Here is a 19,160-nt window from a genome sequence, read left to right on the forward strand (position 1 = left end):
AATTTCGAGTATCGAATTAATGATGGCTTAATTACATTTTGGAGAAGAGTTATAATGTCCCTTATATTGATAATAAAGTGTTAAGTAGGTGTTTGATTCCCTGGCCCGGTATGCACCTGCCGTAGTAGCAGATATGTCCGATCGGATGCACAGATATGTTATGGGATTGGATCGTTATTTGATCGACGGCTGTATGGCAGTGTCATTGCAGACGGATATGGATATTGCCCGACTTCAGGCTTATGCGATAGGTATGGAGGACCGTCACAGGTCTGATTATTCTAGCAGAGATCGGGACAGGAGGCCGCCCAAGAGGGCTAGGTTCGCGGGATATTCTGGAGATTCTCGAGGCGGACAGCCTCAGCAGCAGCATACAGACAGACAGCTTCCTCCGTCCGGCCGGAGTACTCAGTCTGGCGGCAGGAGGGTTGATAGTGCAGGACCGTCTGGGCCGGTCAGGGCTCCAGGGAGGCAGGTTCACAGGTGTCTAGAGGCCCCAGCCAGGCCAGACCACCCAGACCCCGTTGTTCTCATTGCGGGAAGTCTCATCCTGGGGAGTGCTATCGAGCCACTGGAGCTTGTTTTTCGTGCGGTGGTCAGGGCCATTTTATGCGAGATTGCCCGTTGGCTAGCGGTTCTGGTAGTGTGGCTCAGCCGACAGGGTCAGCCGCCGATTCATCATCTGCTCCATCTGTTGCACGCCCTGCAGGGCGAGGTATGCCAGCACCGGCAGGACGCGGTCGAGGCCGCGGTGGCGTTTCAGGTTCTAGCGGTCCCTCGAACCGCATATATGCTTTGGCCAGCCGCCAGGATCAGGAGGCTTCGCCAAACGTCGTCACAGGTTCATTACTGGTTTTCTCCAGATCTGTATATGCATTGATTGACCCTGGTTCTACTTTATCGTATATTTCCCCGCTTGTTGCTAGTAAAATTGGGATAGTGTCTGAGCCTATAGAGCCATTTGAGGTAGCTACGCCGGTTGGGGATTTTGTTATAGCGAGGCAGATCTATAGGGATTGTTATGTGACTATTTATGATCGTTGCACTAAAGCGGATTTGATAGAGTTAGACATGCTCGAGTTTGATGTTATTATGGGCATGGACTGGTTGTCTTCCTGTTATGCTAATGTTGACTGCCAGAAAAAGGTAGTCCGTTTTCAGTTTCCAGGGGAACCAGTTATAGAGTGGTTCGGGTCTACAGCATCGCCGAGGGGTAAGTTTATTTCATACCTCAAGGCTAAGAAGATGATCCAAAAGGGTTATATCTATCATTTGGTTCGTGTGCACGATACTGCAGCTAAGACACCTACCCTTCAGTCTGTTCCGATCGTTAATGAATTCCCAGATGTATTTCCTGACGAGCTTCCTGGCCTTCCGCCTGAGCGGGAGATTGATTTTACTATAGAGTTGATGCCGGATACGCAGCCTATATCTATTCCTCCGTACATAATGGCACCGGCTGAGTTGAAGGAGTTGAAGGAGCAGCTGAAAGATTTGTTGGATAAGGGCTTTATTAGACCCAGCACATCACCCTGGGGAGCGCCGGTATTATTTGTGAGAAAGAAAGATGGGTCACTGCGGATGTGTATTGATTATCGGCAACTGAATAAGGTGACTATAAAGAATAAATATACCCTCCCCCGGATTGATGATTTGTTTGATCAGTTGCAGGGTGCTAAATATTTTTTGAAGGTAGATTTGCGCTCAGGTTATCATCAGGTGCGAGTGCGATAATCAGATATCCCGAAGACTGCTTTCAGGACCCGGTACGGGCATTATGAATTCAGAGTTATGTCTTTCGGGTTGACTAATGCTCCAGCGGTATTTATGGATCTCATGAATCGGGTATTTCGGCCTTTCTTGGATATGTTTGTTATTGTGTTCATTGACGATATTCTGATTTACTCGCGATCAGCCGAGGAGCATTCGGATCATTTGAGGACGGTACTTGGTATTCTCCGTCAGCGGAAATTATATGCTAAATTCTCCAAATGTGAATTCTGGTTAACTTCTGTGGCATTCTTGGGCCATATTGTCGGCGCAGACGGTATTCGGGTCGATACGCAGAAGATTGAGGTTGTACAGAATTGGCCCAGGCCTACTACACCGACAGAGGTACGCAGTTTTCTGGGATTAGCCGGATATTATCGCAGGTTCGTGGAGGATTTTTCTTCTATGGCAGCACCACTGACGAAGCTTACTCAGAAAGCAGCAAAATTTCAGTGGACTGATGCCTGCGAGCGCAGCTTTCAGATATTGAAAGAAAGACTAGTTACGGCCCCAGTTTTAGCTCTTCCCGAGGGATCAGACGGGTATGTTGTCTATTGTGACGCCTCTGGTATTGGGATAGGTTGTGTGTTGATGCAGCACGGTCGAGTTATAGCCTATGCTTCCCGGCAGCTCAGACCGCACGAGAAGAATTATCCCACTCATGATCTCGAGTTGGCCGCGGTGATTCATGCTTTGAAGATTTGGCGGCATTATTTATATGGGGTCCATGTCGATATTTATACGGACCATAAGAGTCTCCAGTATATTTTTAAGCAGAAAGAATTGAATTTGCGGCAGAGAAGATGGCTTGAGTTACTGAAGGATTATGACGTTGATATTCTGTACCATCCGGGGAAAGCCAATGTGGTAGCGGATGCACTTAGCCGCAAGTCTATGGGCAGCTTGGCTGATGTGCCATCTGGTAAGAAAGATTTGGTTCGTGATATTCATCAGTTGGCCAGCCTTGGAGTTCGTCTGGCAGATTCTGGAGATTCTGGGATTTCTGTTCGTGCAGTTGCTGAATCATCTATTATAGCAGAGGTAAAGCAGCGTCAGTTCGAAGATCCTATTCTGGTTCAGTACAGAGATGTGGCCCTTAATAAAGACAAGACTCCGTTTGAAATTTCACCTGAGGGGGTATTATTATATGAAGGTAGATTCTGTGTTCCGGATGTTGCAGGCTTACGACGACAAATCATGGGCGAGGCGCATAATGCACGGTATTCTGTTCATCCTGGTTCCACTAAAATGTATCATGATCTCAGGGGTTTGTATTGGTGGGACGGTATGAAGAAAGATATTGCCGAGTTCGTTAGTCAGTGCCCGAATTGTCAGCAAGTTAAAATTGAACACCAGAAGCCCGGTGGGTTATTACAGGAGATGGAAATTCCAGCCTGGAAATGGGAGATGATTAATATGGATTTCGTTGTTGGGTTACCGCGCACTCCACGCAGGTATGATTCTATTTGGGTTATTGTTGACAGATTGACGAAATCAGCCCACTTTCTCCCAGTCCGGACTACTTATTCGGCTGAGGACTACGCTAGATTGTACATCAGAGAGATAGTCAGACTTCACGGAGTCCCTGTATCTATTATTACTGACTGAGGTGCCCAGTTTACGGCAAATTTCTGGAGGTCATTTCAGGAGGGATTTGGGACTCAGGTGAGCCTCAGTACAGCCTTTCATCCTCAGTCCGACGGGCAGGCCGAGCGCACTATTCAGACGCTGGAAAATATGTTACGGGCCTGCGTTATTGATTTCAGGGGCAGCTGGGATGATCATTTGCCGCTTATTGAGTTTGCCTATAATAACAGTTATCACTCCAGCATTCAGATGGCACCGTATGAAGCCCTTTATGGCAGAAAATGCAGATCTCCTATTGGTTGGTTCGACGTGGGCGAGACTAAGTTAATCGGGCCAGATGTGATCCAGGAAGCAGTAGATAAGGTAAAGCTTATTCGGGAGCGATTATTGGCTGCTCAGAGCCGACAGAAAGCTTATGCAGACAGACGACGTCGGCCGTGAGAGTTCCAGATTGGCGACTGGGTGTTTCTGAAGGTGTCGCCCATGAAGGGTGTCATGAGATTCGGTAGAAAGGGTAAGTTGAGCCCGCGGTATATCGGGCCGTATCAGATCATTCGGAAGATAGGCGAGGTCGCCTATGAGCTAGACTTACCATCCGAGTTGGAGGCCGTACACCCGGTATTTCATGTGTCTGTGCTGCGAAAATGTATTGGTGATCCTTCCAGGATATTCCCAGTGGATGATATTCAGGTAACGGAGCATTTGTCTTATGAAGAGCAGCCTGTAACTATTCTGGATCGGCAGGTCAGGAGACTACGCACTAAGGAAGTGCCTTCTGTTAAAGTCCTGTGGCGCAACAACAATCGGAAAGAGATGACTTGGGAGGCGGAGGATGAGATGAAGAAGAAATACCCCCACTTGTTTCCTGCACCCACAGGTAATTTAAACCTTCAAATTTGTTGTATTGATTGGCGAATGAATTGTGTGTGCTATAAAGGGAGACTCCCCCGTTATATTATAAGACTAATTTAACATTCGGGGACGAATGTTCTTAAGGGGGGGGAGAATGTTATATCCCGTGTTTTCGCATAATTGGAAATCGTGAAAATAATTAAGACTTGTATGTTATAAGGAAATAATTTGATTTTAGTTAACATGACTTTGTTGATTGCGAAATTATTGGTGTAAATACATTGGGGAAGGCCGAGGGTAAGTTTGGAACTTCGGAAATTAGTTTCGGGAATTACAAAACGAGCCTTCAACGAATTGGGCCAAAAAAGAAATTGGAACAAAATTTGAGCCCAAGTGTAAGGGGTGGCCGGCCAAGGCTTGGCCCAAGCCCCATTTTAAGTGGTCATGTGATTACCACATGACCCTTAATCAAGTATATAGCATCCTTAGCTATTAGAATGTTCAAGAAACAAAAATTAAAACCATTGAGCTCCAAAAAAAAGGCTCTCGGCCGAAACCCCATAGAAGAGAAAAGAAAATTTTCTAGCCTTGATCTTAGTCTTAAAAATATTGTTCTTCTTGTATTCGTAGAGTACGCAAGACGCTCTCCGACGTGATACAAGTAGTTTGGCGAAAGAGCGACGTTTGCGGCAAATCGGAATTTCAAGAAAAAGGTGAGAAATCTATGTTTTTATGTTATGAAATGGGTTTATATGTTATAGTGATTGATGTTGCATGAAGATTATGGAATGGTGTTGTGTTTGTGCATGGCGTGTGTGTGTGAGAAGGGTGTGTTTGGCCGTGAGCCATAATGTGGTGGAGGGGAGGTGAATTTGATTTTGTTTAGTTTGTTAGTTGTGTCGTTGTGGCATTTATGATGTAAATGAATGTTAAACGAATTGAATTGGCATTGAAAATGGTTGCGGATTATTGTGGGAAAGTATATGATTTTGGTATATTTGTGTATATCATTGTATAATTATGATATTAAGGCTTTAAATGTGACTTATGGTTGTTGTTAATGAATTTGGAATGAAACAATGTAAGTTGGAATGTTCGTCGGAATTTTTGATGTTTCGGGTGAAATATGGAAAGTAAGGACTTCTTGAAATTATGTATAGTGTTTGGAACCTAATTGGGATGTGCTTGAATAACCTTGAATGATTGAATGAATACAATAATGTGGACATAAGTTTGGAATTGTGAAGTTTGAATGAAAGTTGCCAACTTTTATAGTAAAGAAGAATATTGAAGTTAGAATGATTTAGTGTGGTTTATGTTGTTTGTGACGTTTGGGTTGTTGTTGTTGATGTTTATTGAGCCTAGCTAAGTCTCGGGGGTGTTAGATATATAGGGGAAGTGCTGCCGAAATTTCAGTAGGCAAAAATGAATTTAAGGGCATTTTTAAGCTTAAGAATCTCTAATTGGTAACTTTGACCATTTGTAGATTTTGGACGAATCGGGATTTGATTTTGGGGTGAGCATAAGACGTTTCTAAGGTATGTAAAGCTTCCCACTTCTTCTTTTGGCATGTCTTAGTATGTTAGGCTGATATCGGAACCCCGGGAGCAATTCTGCTCCTCGAAATCCGATCTAGAAAATGGCTACTATTCATTCAATTCAATTGAAGCCTAATGTTCCTATTTTGGCTAGAAAGCAATCAAACGTCCGAAACTTATGCAAATGCAATTGGATTACTTTGAAACCTTTATGTATGATCCCATAGACCCTAAATGTCCGTAAATTATGTTCGCCACCTCGACTTGACCCGAGGTGGGCCCGCTAACCCCGAGATGCCCTATTTGTTCTACTAGGCTCTCTTTTTGGATAAGCTTCGACAAAGAATCTTCGATTTTGAAATTGTCCTCTATGAAATAATGTTCGGAACACTATGATGTAACAAACTATGTTTTGAGCCATACGTACCACTTTGGAAACATTTTGTGAAATAAACTTTCGTACTAACTAATTATTTGACTATTTTGGTTAATGAACTAACTTATGAAGTAATCAAGTTTTGAAAGGCTATTTTAATATACAAAGTGCATTGTTTGCTCACGACTCCGCTCGTGCCTTACTATGACTTCGTTCACCGGTTCCCGGGCCGGTTATGATTCGTGCGCTCTATGATGATTCGGCCGTATGCTGTGTTACGGTTCCCCGAGGCCTCGCCATAGGGCCGGGTTCCGTTGGAGTTATGTTGTGATATGGCTGTGATGTGATACGCTCATATGTGTATGTTCGGGGATGTACGGAGATTTGAACCTTCTGGTGTTATGCTGTGTGTGGCACCAGCGTCGGAGTGGTGACCACGTTCCTGAGCTTTGCATGATTTTGTTTACATTATGTATATATGTTTTTGATAAACATTTGATATACTGTTCGGCATTTCTCTCCTTTGTATTCTATTTGCTTTCAGTTGTGGCCTATATTTTTGTACTCCATGCTTTACATACTCAGTACATCTTTCGTACTGACCCCCTTTCTTCGGGGGCTGCGTTTCATGCCCGCAGGTACAGACGCCGGTCATCCACCACTGTAGGCTCCACTTCTGCTATTTCGGAGTACTCCTTTGATTCGGAGTCCACTTTTGGTATATATATATATCTTTCGCCATGTATATATTTCTGCATATCTGACTATTTGGGTACGGCGGGGCCCTGTCCCGTCATATGATTCTGTCGGTCGGTTTAGAGGTCTGTGGACATGTCTGTGGGTTATGGTCAGTCTGTATGCTTATGTGTATATGTTGTTTGGGCGATCCCATACGCCGAGGCGGCCGGTCCGCATATGTTTATACGTTGCTTTGTTAGCCCTGTGTGGCCTTTGTTGGTGTTTGCTGTGTACAGGGTTACTCTGGATAGTCTGAAAAACAAAGGAGACTCTGCCGAAATTTTTCTGGAAATTATCTAAATTTGTAAATACAGCCTTGTCGGCTTCTGCTACTTACTTGAATGTATTTGATAGATGGGTTTGGGTGCCCAGATCGGGCACTAGTCACGGCCTACGGGGTTGGGTCGTGACAGCTCCTACATGGACGGGTAGCTTATACATTATCACACCGTACCTATATGGACGGGCAGCTTATACATTATTGCATACATGAGATGATGATGATTATGAGTAAGTCAGCATGTGCTATTTCTTCTATAAGTTACAGTCATATACAGTTGCGTCCTTATTGATGCTTCATTCATCTCATTGACGTATTTTCATTGTTATGCCTCTCATACTCAGTACAATGTTCGTACTGACGTCCGTTTTCTTTGGACGCTGTGTTCATGCCCACAGGTAGACAAGGAGGTGAGCTTGATCCAGACTCATAGAAGTTAGCAGCTGATTTGAGAGCACTCCATTGTTCGGAGGTGCTTATGATTATCTTTTTGTATATATGTATTTTGGGCATGACGGGGTCTTGTCCCGTCCTTATGTTTAGCACTCCAGTAGAGGCTCGTAGATACGCAGTGTGGGTTAGATGGTCTCACGAGATGCTATTTAGTATAAATGTTATTTTGATGGCCAAGAGGCATATATATAAGTATTTATGTTTTAAATGGAATATAATTTTCCTACGATTTGAGTATAAAAGTGATAAAAGAGCATTAAATGAGTATGATGAGACATAGAACGATTGGTGCTCGGTAGTTAGCCTCGGGTACCCGTCGCGGCCCCTAGTCGGGTCGTGACAAAAGTGGTATCAGAGCAGTTCAGTCCTAGGAAGTGTCTACGAGCCGTGTCTAGTAGAGTCTTGTTTATGGTGTGTTGCGCGCCACATCAATAAACAAGAAGCTACAGGGAATTTAGGAAAAACGACCATCTTTCTTCTTATGAGATCGTGCGATAGAGCTAAGCCGTAGGAAATGAGATTCCTTATACTAACCCCTGATTGCAGCAGAAGAATGGTAATGATAGAAGAAATTGATTGATGACAATGAAAGCTACAGAGGTAAGCCCCTTCGTCGAGGCTACATTATCGAAATATGTAATACTAAGATGATGAATTGATTATCAGAAAGTAAGTCAGTGTTCATATGGTAAAGAAATTGATTAAATGTGGCTCTTGATGATAAGTTCAGTTATAAGTTGAGAACACAGCAAATTGAATGGATCAGAATAAAGGTAAGCGACGGTATGAAAGATATGTGTCGAAGAAAATAAGAATATTGAGATATGATTGAAATATAAAGCTGAAGGATGAAAAAGGGAAAGTAAATGGGAAGAGGTAACAGGGCAGATCGCTACAGGATTAGGTACATCTCGAAGTGTGATACATGAGGTACGTTACGACATCTTTGTGCTTTTACTTGAAAATAGGAGCCCTGTGTGGCTGAGATATGTCGTATATATATATATTGGCCCTGTGAGGCATTGTTGGTGTTTGCTGCGTGCAGGTTTTGGGATAGTAAGAAATATAGAGGAAACTCTGCCGAAATTTTCCTAGAATCCAAAAGAGATAAGAAATAAACTTGTAATATGTCCTAACAAGAAAAGATGATGTGCAAAAGAGTAATGGCAGAATGAGATTAAGCTAGAAGTATCGTTAATGACTACAAGAGTAGAGTTAGATACTATGGAATTGATAGTAATGGCAGTTATAAGAGCGACAATGATACGGTAAAGAGAAATGCTAGAGTGAACAAAGGAGATTAGTAGCACTAAAACATGACATGGAGGAGAAAGTGTAACTCTAATAGAGTACGATACTGGAGTAGCGATTGGATATATAAGCACGAGTAAAATATGATAAGTTTATTAGCAAAATAAAGTAGCAGCATCACGGAGATAGAGATACGAATATGAGTGGTTATAATGAATGTGAATACATTGGTGAGATAACTTATGTGGTAAGTAAAGTATAGGGAGGAAATGACTAAAGACGTGACATGTTCTATATGAATAATGAGTGAATGCAAGTGTGAAACCAACAAGCGAGCCCTGGAGCAGTAGATGAGAAAGCTTATAAGACCTTGTTAAAGGAAAGTCCAGCATAGAGGTTCTTCAATGACAAGAGATGATAGAAAGCAATGACAAAAAGGGAAGCCAACTTGAAAAAGAAATTAGAGAAAAGTGATATGGCAAAGTCGTAGTAGTTTGTGATTGGTATAATCAAGAGTAAAAGAGCATGGGACATAAGGGATATATGAATTAAATATTTGAAGGTGAGATATTTGAGAATGGTGCAAGTAAAATCCTAAAAGGGGGGAAGCGAGTAAAGGTAATATAAGTGTAGAGATTGAAATGATGGATTCTAAGATGTGACAGATATAGACTCTAAAACAAAGAGTGAGAGTTGTGCATAAATAAGTCTAATGATGGGTAAATGAGTACGATTATGAATACAAATACGGATGTGGGATACTTGTACATGTATAGAAATGTATGTACACGAATCACGTAAGAACGATTATGCGACTTGCAAGTGCTTAAGCGTCGCCGATGAAACCAAGTGAGTACTCAGAAAGAGGAATAAGAGGTAAGAAAGAATAGTGTGATCATGATACTCCGAGTCAGTTAAAGAAAAAAAAATATGGCGAAAATTCGTAGAATCCCGAATAGTTTAATATTCGAGGACGAATGTTCCCAAGGGGGGAAGAATGTTACACCTCGGAAAATTTTCCGTTCATGCACAGTGAATTGACTTACGAAGGGCATGATGCATATGATGTTTTGATAAATAAGAAATAATATTTAATGATTCTAAATGAGATTTCAAAGACATTGGGGGTAGGAGACGAAAGTTGTTAAGGAAAGCAAGGTATATGTTGTGTATCGGGAAAGAATTTCGAGTATCGAATTAATGATGGCTTAATGACATTTTGGAGAAGAGTTATAATGTCCCTTATATTGATAATAAAGTGTTAAGTAGGTGTCAAGAAGGACCCATAAGCCAAATATGGGCATAAGCCATCCAAAAGGGCGAGTTAAGGAAAACATTTTCGGATGATCTGGTTTGGAGGGGCCAAAACGCTATTATAAAGTTGGAATTTGGGAAAACCACCACACGATGAAAGTTGTAGATAATTGAAATATATTTCTAACCATAGGTCGTGGACCCTCACAGCTTATCGGGATCAAAAGTTATGGGCATTCTACGACAGACTGTCTGAGCAGAGAAGTTCTACGGACCATTTGACGGTCCGTAGAAATTTTTGACGAACCGTAAACATTTTTACGGTCCGTAAAATGGACCCAGACCAGCGTAAAACGGTCACACAAACCCATTTTTTGCTGGGCAATTTTACGGTCCATTTTGACGGTCCGTCAAACAGTTTGACGGCCCGTAAAAAGTGGCGTAGAATCGCCCGAAGGATCAGATTTCAAGCCATTAAAAAGAGGACCCAAGTTCATAAATTCATTTCATTTTCCACACCACTTCTCTATAAGAACCCTCTAGAACCCACTCCAATATTCATCCACACGAAAAATCAAAGGTAAATCAAGATCAACAACACAAAATTCATGGAACAAGGTGTATAAAACTTGATTGAAAGTTCATCTCTTCAAGAAATCCCAAGGAAGGTGAAGAAGGGTTTTGGTGCAAAAGGAGGAATTCTACTCAAGGCTTGTTCCTACACCATCTAAGGTAAGTTTTATGACTTTCTCATGATGATTAAAGTATTTATACGTTGAAACACTTGGATTATAGGAGAGTGTAGAAAATGGGTTACAATTATGGGAATAGTGACGTTTTTGAGTTGTAGCTTAATATGAATCATGATTCTTCGTATGTTACGAGTATAGCTATGTTATAAATGATATCAAGAACATAGGAGAAACATTATATGGGGATGAAGGTAAGGTTGTAGTATGATTATGACTATGGATGACCATGAGAGTAAATTGTAGGAATTGAATAATGACGATGATATTATGAATGCTATTATTGATGTTTGGGAGTTGAAATATGGCATGCGGAAAGTAGTATAAACGAAGGAAATGCTGCCCAATTTTCCCTAAAAATAGTAGTCCGTTCTTATAATTGCTTAGCTAACGACGGCATGAATTCTATTGAAGGTATACATGAGTGCATCATAGGGGAAGCAAGCAAGCGATAAGAATAGTAAACGTAAAAGGTATGTGAGGCTAGTCCTTTCTTTCTATGGCATGAATCCGATGGTATGATTCTCCTTTCTCTACATGAATTCTCTATATATACCCCAGAAAGTCAAGAGTCTATGATCATGAATAGCTATATGAGATAAGAGATATGCTATGAGTACAATGATGATAAGCTTGAGCCTAAAGACTCTAGAGTTCATGTTATGACGTTCCTATAACGCTAATGATATCGTATGTTGTATACACTCACCTCATACATTGCTTCCTCCGAGGTGAGGCAGAATACCATTAAGTTAAGTTTGTCAGGTATTGTATACACTCACCTTATGTATTGTCCCTTCAAGGTGAGGCAGAACACTATTAAGTTACAGATATCTATTATGGCATACACTCACCTTATACACTACTTCCTTCATGGTGAGGCAGAATACTTATAGATGTCCATAATAAAGTCGGGGGATCACGACCCTACGTCACCCCGACAAAGTATAGTTGTCCTTGAGTTCTTATGTATGTATTATGATGAGTATATAATGATGAGCATATTATGATGAGCATATTATGATGATGATATTACACCGCTCCTATATGGACGGGCAGACATACACACCACTATAGTGGGCAGCTTATACCCCGGACGCGGGAGGCCTGGACGCAGGCTATGATTATCACACCGCTCCTACATGGACGGGCAGCTTATACATTATCACACCGTACCTATATGGACGGGCAGCTTATACATTATTGCATACATGAGATGATGATGATTATGAGTAAGTCAGCATGTGCTATTTCTTCTATAAGTTACAGTCATATACAGTTGCGTCCTTATTGATGTTTCATTCATCTCATTGACGTATTTTCATTGTTATGCCTCTCATACTCAGTACAATGTTCGTACTGACGTCCGTTTTCTTTGGACGCTGTGTTCATGCCCACAGGTAGACAAGGAGGTGAGCTTGATCCAGACTCATAGAAGCTAGCAGCTGATTTGAGAGCACTCCATTGTTCGGAGGTGCTTATGATTATCTTTTTGTATATATGTATTTTGGGCATGACGGGGTCTTGTCCCGTCCTTATGTTTAGCACTCCAGTAGAGGCTCGTAGATACGCAGTGTGGGTTAGATGGTCTCACGAGATGCTATTTAGTATAAATGTTATTTTGATGGCCAAGAGGCATATATATAAGTATTTATGTTTTAAATGGAATATAATTTTCCTACGATTTGAGTATAAAAGTGATAAAAGAGCATTAAATGAGTATGATGAGACATAGAACGATTGGTGCTCGGTAGTTAGCCCCGGGTACCCGTCGCGGCCCCTAGTCGGGTCGTGACACCTGTCCCGTCATATGATTCTTTCGGTCTGTTTAGAGGTCTGTGGACATGTTTGTGGGTTAGGGTCTTTCTGTACGGATGCGTGTATATGTTGTGTTTGGGCGATCCCATTCGCCGCGGCGGCTGGTCCGCATATGTTTAAATGTTGCTTTGTTGGCCCTGTGTGGCCTTTGTTGGTATTATCTGTGCGCAGGGTTAATTTGGATAGTCTGTAAAACAAAGGAAACTCTGCCGAAATTTTTCTGGGAATTATCTAAATTTGAAATATAGCCTTGACGGCTTCTGCTATATACTTGAATGCGTTTGATAAAATTTGAGATAGCATTTGATAGATGTGTTTGGGTGCCCAGATCGGGCACTAGTCACGGCCTATGGGGTTGGGTCGTGACAAATATAACATGAAACATGATGAGCCCTAATAGAGCATGAGACGTCATAATATTTAATAAAGTACTTGTATAAAACGTGAATGCGGAAATATCATAAATAGGTGTAACTTAGTTCTCCTCTCCTAGAGTATTCAGTTATTGTTTTCACATCAAGTGAATAAAAAATACTATCTTTTTCCTGATTGATGCACTAACAAAATTTAATTACAACGTGCATCAAACCGAAATCAAAATGATCTCTAGGAGTTAGTTGGTTTCTAGATGTTGGAAGAAGTTAGCTAAAAGTAGGCAGAACAGTGTAAATGTTGGCTGCACAAAGCAATACCTTTTATTAATAAGCTAGTACTCCAGTTTACAGCTACCCATTATAGCACAACGTAATTCCTCCACCATGTCATTTAGTGTTAGTGTGCTGCTCCAAAAATTAAACATTCTGTTTAATGCTAATAACAACTCTGTGGCTTGAGGGATGTGTTCTCCGGTTGAGTTGAAAAGGTAAGCTACTAGAGTTACATATAGATGCACTTTCCTGCCTAAATTCATTGGAACTTCTTCCTGATGTATCAAAGTCAATTTTTTCGTGTATTATATAGTACTTCATTATTTAATCGAGTAATAAACATTGTTTATCTGATATTTATCAAACATTCCATTATAAACTTTCTCGACTCCTGATATCTGTTTCATGCGTTTATGTCTCAACAATGGCGTCAGCTTCTCCAACTACTTCATTTTCCGCTTTTATTACTTCTTCTTCCTCCTACTCCCCTAAACTTCTTTCTAGAACCTTCTTCCCTTTCCCACAGACTCCAACAATTCCACATAAAATTATCTCCAGTCTCCGCCGTTTTCCTAACAACAACGCCGTTTCCACCACACCAAATGCTCCACCAATCGAGACGTTCACTTCCCGTTTTGCTCCTGATGAACCTAGAAAAGGATGCGATGTTATCGTTGAAGCGCTCGAGGTGAAGGCCTCACCAATGTATTTGCTTACCCTGGTGGCACTTGAATGGAAATTCACCAGGCTATCACCCGTTCTCCAACCATCCGGAATGTATTGCCACGTCATGAACAGGGTGGCATTTTTGCGGCTGAAGGGTATGCACGCGCCATCGGGTTCCCTGGTGTTTGTATGGCCACCTCTGGCCCTGGAGCTACTAATCTTGTCAGCGGTCTTGCTGATGCTATGATGGATAGTATTCCAATTGTTGCTATTACAGGTCAACTTAATTCCTAGTTGGATGATTTTAAAGTAACAAAAAATAGTTTAACGACTTTTGTAAAATAATTCATTAGTTCTCGCGAGAAAACTGTAGGTTGAATGATCGTAAAAAAAAGGGGTAGAATACCTAAAGATCCCCTAAAATTGACGTGTTTTATCTAAATCCCCTTAAACTATATCTCGTCTTAATTACCTCTGTACTTGACTTTTTTTTTATAATTGTTATCCCCTCGGACAATAACGGATCCTAATTACCCCTTGTACTTGGCTTTTCTACAATCCAAGTGATGTCAGGCTTTTTTACAATCCAAGTGATTTCAAATGACGTTTGACAAGTGAAAGTGTAAACTAACACTCACGTCATATTAATCTCATTTCCTTTTATATCTCCATTAAAATTCAACTACCATTTTTTTTCCATTTTTCTTTTTGAGGGGGTAACAATTATAAAAAATAAAAAATAAAAAACAAGTACGGGGGTAATTAGAACCTGTTATTGTTTGATAGGGTAACGATCATAAAAAAAAAAAAAAACAAGTACAGGGGTAATTAGGATCAAGTATAGTTTAAGAGGGATCTGAATAATACACACCTAAGTTTATGGGGTCTTTAGATATTCTCCCTTCAAAAAAACGTTGTTAATTTTTCTTGAATATTCATACGTGCAAATTAGAGGTATGAGGCATTGCTTTGGTACTACTAATCTTGTTGGCGGTCTTGCTGATTCATAGTGTTCCAATTGTTGCTGTTACAGGTCAAGTTCCTCTTAGGTTGATCGGGACAGACTCATTTCAAGAAACTCCAATTGTTGAGGTGAATAGATCAATTACCAAGCATAATTATCTAGTTATGGACGTTCACGATATTCCTAGGATTGTGCGAGAGGCATTTTTCCTAGCGCGATCAGGCCGACCTGGACCGGTTCTAATTGATATTCCTAAAGATATTCAGCAACAAATGGTGATTCCTAATTGGGATCAACCAATGAAGTTGACAGGTTACATGTCCAGACTCCCTGAACCACCAAAAAAGATGCTCTTGGAGCAAATTGTTAGACTAATTTCTGAGTCAAAAAAACCAGTTTTATATGTTGGCGGTGGGTGCATACAATCGTGCGAGGAGTTAAGGCGTTTTGTGGAGCTCACAGGTATTCCAGTTGCTAGTAAAAATATAGAGAACTTCTATTATTTTAAACTTAATTTTGTATTATTTTGGTCTTAGATGGTTTAAATGGAGCACATGATCAGTGAGTTTTTATATAGCCAGTATAAACTTACATGGGATTGAGGCGTTGTTATTGTTATTTTTGTACAGGTATTCCAGTGGCCAGTACTTTGATGGGTCTCGGAGCGTTTCCGACAGGTGATGAGCTTTCCCTTCAAATGCTAGGAATGCATGGTACTGTTTATTCTAATTACGCTGTGGATAGTAGTGATTTGCTGCTAGCATTTGGAGTGAGGTTTGATGACCGTGTCACTGGTAAAATAGAAGCTTTTGCAAACAGAGCAAAGATTGTTCACATTGATATTGACGCTGCGGAGATCGGTAAGAACAAGCAACCTCATGTATCCATTTGTGCAGATATTAAGTTGGCATTACAGGGCTTGAATTCAATATTGGAGAGAGAAATAAATAAACTGAAGCTGGATTTCTCTCCCTGGAGGAAAGAGTTGACAGAGAAAAAATTGAAGTACCCTTTGAAGTATAGAACTTTTGGTGAAGCCATTCCACCACAATATGCCATCCAGGTACTTGATGAGTTAACTAATGGAAATGCCATTATAAGTACCGGTGTAGGCCAACACCGGATGTGGTCTGCTCAATATTATAAGTACAAAAATCCAATGCAATGGTTGACATCCGGTGGATTAGGTGCAATGGGATTTGGATTGCCTGCTGCGATGGGAGCAGCTGTTGCAAGACCAGATGCGATTGTAGTGGACGTTGACGGAGATGGAAGTTTCATGATGAATGTGCAAGAGTTAGCAACAAATAAAGTGGAGAATCTTCCTGTTAAGATGTTGATTCTAAATAATCAACACTCGGGAATGGTGGTCCAGTGGGAGGACCAGTTCCATAAGGCGAACAGAGCACATAACTATCTCAGAAATCCTTCTAATGAAGCAGAGATTTTTCCTGATATGTTGAAATTCGCGGAGGCTTGTGATATACCTGCTGCTCGAGTGACAAAAAAGAATGATGTTAGAGGTGCTATACAAAAGATGTTAGACACTCCTGGACCTTACTTATTGGATGTAATAGTACCTCACCAGGAGAATGTCTTACCTATGATTCCCAGTGGTGGTGCTTTCAAAGATATTATCACAGAGGGTGATGGGAGATCTTCCAACTAATTTTTCCATCGACGAGTGAACTGTAATGGAAGAGCAAGGGATACCAAGAAGTAATAAAAGAGATGCGCATTCCAATTAATCGTATAAATTGAATTTTTGAATTTGGAAAGACGAAATATAGCTAGTTCTAGGACTTTTATTATTTTAAATGAACTGTACTGAGAACAAAATATGTTTTATCAGTTTGATTGATGTTGTTTGATACTGTCTCTTTGCTCACTGCATATTGTACTATTAAGTAGTTAAGTATTATGTTTGCATTACATTATAATCGTCGTAGCTAGTTTTGTTCCTCGGCTTAGGGGGTGGTTAACGAGATTTACTGGATACCCTTCGGAGGTACATATTCCATTTGGGCCTGCTAGGTCGTGTGGCAAGTATTGAGGATGTATGTGACGAATGTTGAGGATGTATGTGGCAAGTGTTAAGGATGTCTTTGATTTTACCAATCAATTTATTAAGCTTAGGTTTGCATTGAATCACAGACAATTTCTTTTTTGAGATCAATAGAACACCTAATATCTTATAGGAAGATCCCCTTTTGAGAAGCCAGAGTACACTTTGCATCTCAACCTGAACATTTGAATTTATACCACCAAAGTAGACGATGCTTTTGTCTATATTAGTTATTAAACCAGAAGCTTTAGAGGAGTCTCAAAAACATGTATACAATATGTGAACTCAGCTCACATCACCTCTTCAGAACAGCCAAAGATAATCAGCAATCCTAATTGAACGATGTTCATTTTTGCACACTTAGGATGATGCTTAATTTCAGGCTTCTGATACAAAGTCTTCAGTAATCTGCTAATATATTAAAATTTGGGCTCAAATCCTTATTCTACCTAAAGAGATTGATTTTCAAGTAATTGAAGCTATTCTTGTAGAAGATTCTTGCGGACTAGTGGGACAAAAGTGTCACACAGATCACTGATAACTTGGGGACAAAGTATGTTATCCTTACTCAGCTGGTTGCCTTTATTCTAGATATTTTGACTTGGAATAAAGCTGCAATATGCCAAATGCAATGTAACTTATGTGAGAAAAAAGATAAATATTCTGTTGAATTAATGGTTACATGAGTACACATTTAGCACTATGGCAGGGGCAGATCAATGAGGGAAACTAATATTATTTGTCCGTTGTGTGGTGTTGAGATGAAAACATATTACACCTCCTATAAACCTGTGAGATAACATCAAATAGCTAGAGTAGATTGGTACAATGGCAAGGAATGGTCAGGCAAACAATGGATTGGCAGAATGAGGTGAAGAAGAGGTGTAATATGTTTTCAGGCAAATTATGGACTAGAATTTTCTCAAACTTAAAAAAAAAAAAAAAAAAGAATCATTAGCTAAGTTAAGAGATAATATCTCAGGTCACTCAATAAACAACCACAATTGCCTCAAAACACATTACACCTCTTCTGCTGATACTATTACTCCATATTAGGGGTGTCAAATTTGGCCCAAAAGATGATGACTCGCCATTTTTTTGCGCGGATTGCCCTTCGTTTGGGGTGGTCTTTAAATTTTGCCCCTCAAATTTGTGGTCTTTAAATTTTGCCCTTCGTATCTGTGGTCTTTAAATTTTGCCCTTTGCTTAGAAAGATGGGCGAATACATGAAGTTCTGAGTTCGAACCCCCGCTCAGGCATAAAATAAAATAAAAATTTCGCAAGGCAGGACTGGGGGATTGTATGCCGCATCCAGCATACAATCTTTAAGAAAAAGTTAAAGTTATGCCGGATCCAGCATACAATCTTTAAGAAAAAGTTAAAGTTATGCCGGATCCGGCATAACTAAAAGTCTGCCCCTCAAGGCAAAGTCTGCCCCCTCCGGCAGACTTTTAGTTAAACACAACTAAAAGTCTGCCGAAGGGGGCATACAAAATTTAAACTTTGCCTTATAAGGCAAACTTTTAGTTATGCCTTAAAGGAAAACTTACGCCTTATGGGGCATACTTTTAGTTATGTTTTATGGGCACATTTTTAGTTAAGGCATTACTAAAGGTTTACCTTGAAAAGTTAAAAAAAAAAATACATATATATGCTTCAAGGCAAAGCTTGCCCATAAGGCATAAGTATGCCCCCATCGGCATAAGTTTGTTAATTCCTTAACAAGTTTATGCCGATGGGGGCATACTTTTAATGGACAAACTTTTATGCCGGATCCGGCATAAACTTGTGAAGAAATTATCAAAGTTATGCCGGAACCGGCATACTTATGCCAAGTCTGCCCATAAGGCATAAGTATGCCGGGTCCGACATAACTTTGCTAATTCCTTCACAAATGTATGTCGATGGGGGCATAGCGAAATTTAAACTCTGCCTTGCGATTTTTTTAAAAATTTTTTGACTATGTGGGGGTTCGAACCCGAAACCTATGGGATTTAGCGAAGGGCAAATTTTAAAGATTTCAAATATGATGGGCAAAATTTAAAGACCACCCCAAAAGAAGGGCAATTCTGCGAATTGCCCATGACTCGCCCAACCCGCCCAAACTTTTATGAGTTGGGCTCAAGATAATTTTATATTAGGCTGATTTCAG

The 19,160-nt window shown here is 40.6% G+C and overlaps 1 protein-coding gene across 1 annotated transcript; it reads left to right on the forward strand.

Moving 5' to 3' along the window:
• Positions 1-13,737: 13,737 nt before the first annotated feature.
• Positions 13,738-16,814, forward strand: LOC132615600 (acetolactate synthase 2, chloroplastic-like). Its single transcript, XM_060330215.1, has 4 exons — positions 13,738-14,001; positions 14,112-14,256; positions 14,941-15,405; positions 15,573-16,814. Exons 1-4 carry the CDS (start codon positions 13,738-13,740, stop codon positions 16,610-16,612), a joined length of 1,914 nt encoding a protein of 637 aa, XP_060186198.1. The 3' UTR covers positions 16,613-16,814.
• The last annotated feature ends 2,346 nt before the right edge of the window (positions 16,815-19,160 follow it).

The sequence above is a fragment of the Lycium barbarum genome, chromosome 1, assembly GCF_019175385.1.
Source record: "Lycium barbarum isolate Lr01 chromosome 1, ASM1917538v2, whole genome shotgun sequence".
NCBI classification, from domain to species: Eukaryota; Viridiplantae; Streptophyta; class Magnoliopsida; order Solanales; family Solanaceae; genus Lycium; species Lycium barbarum.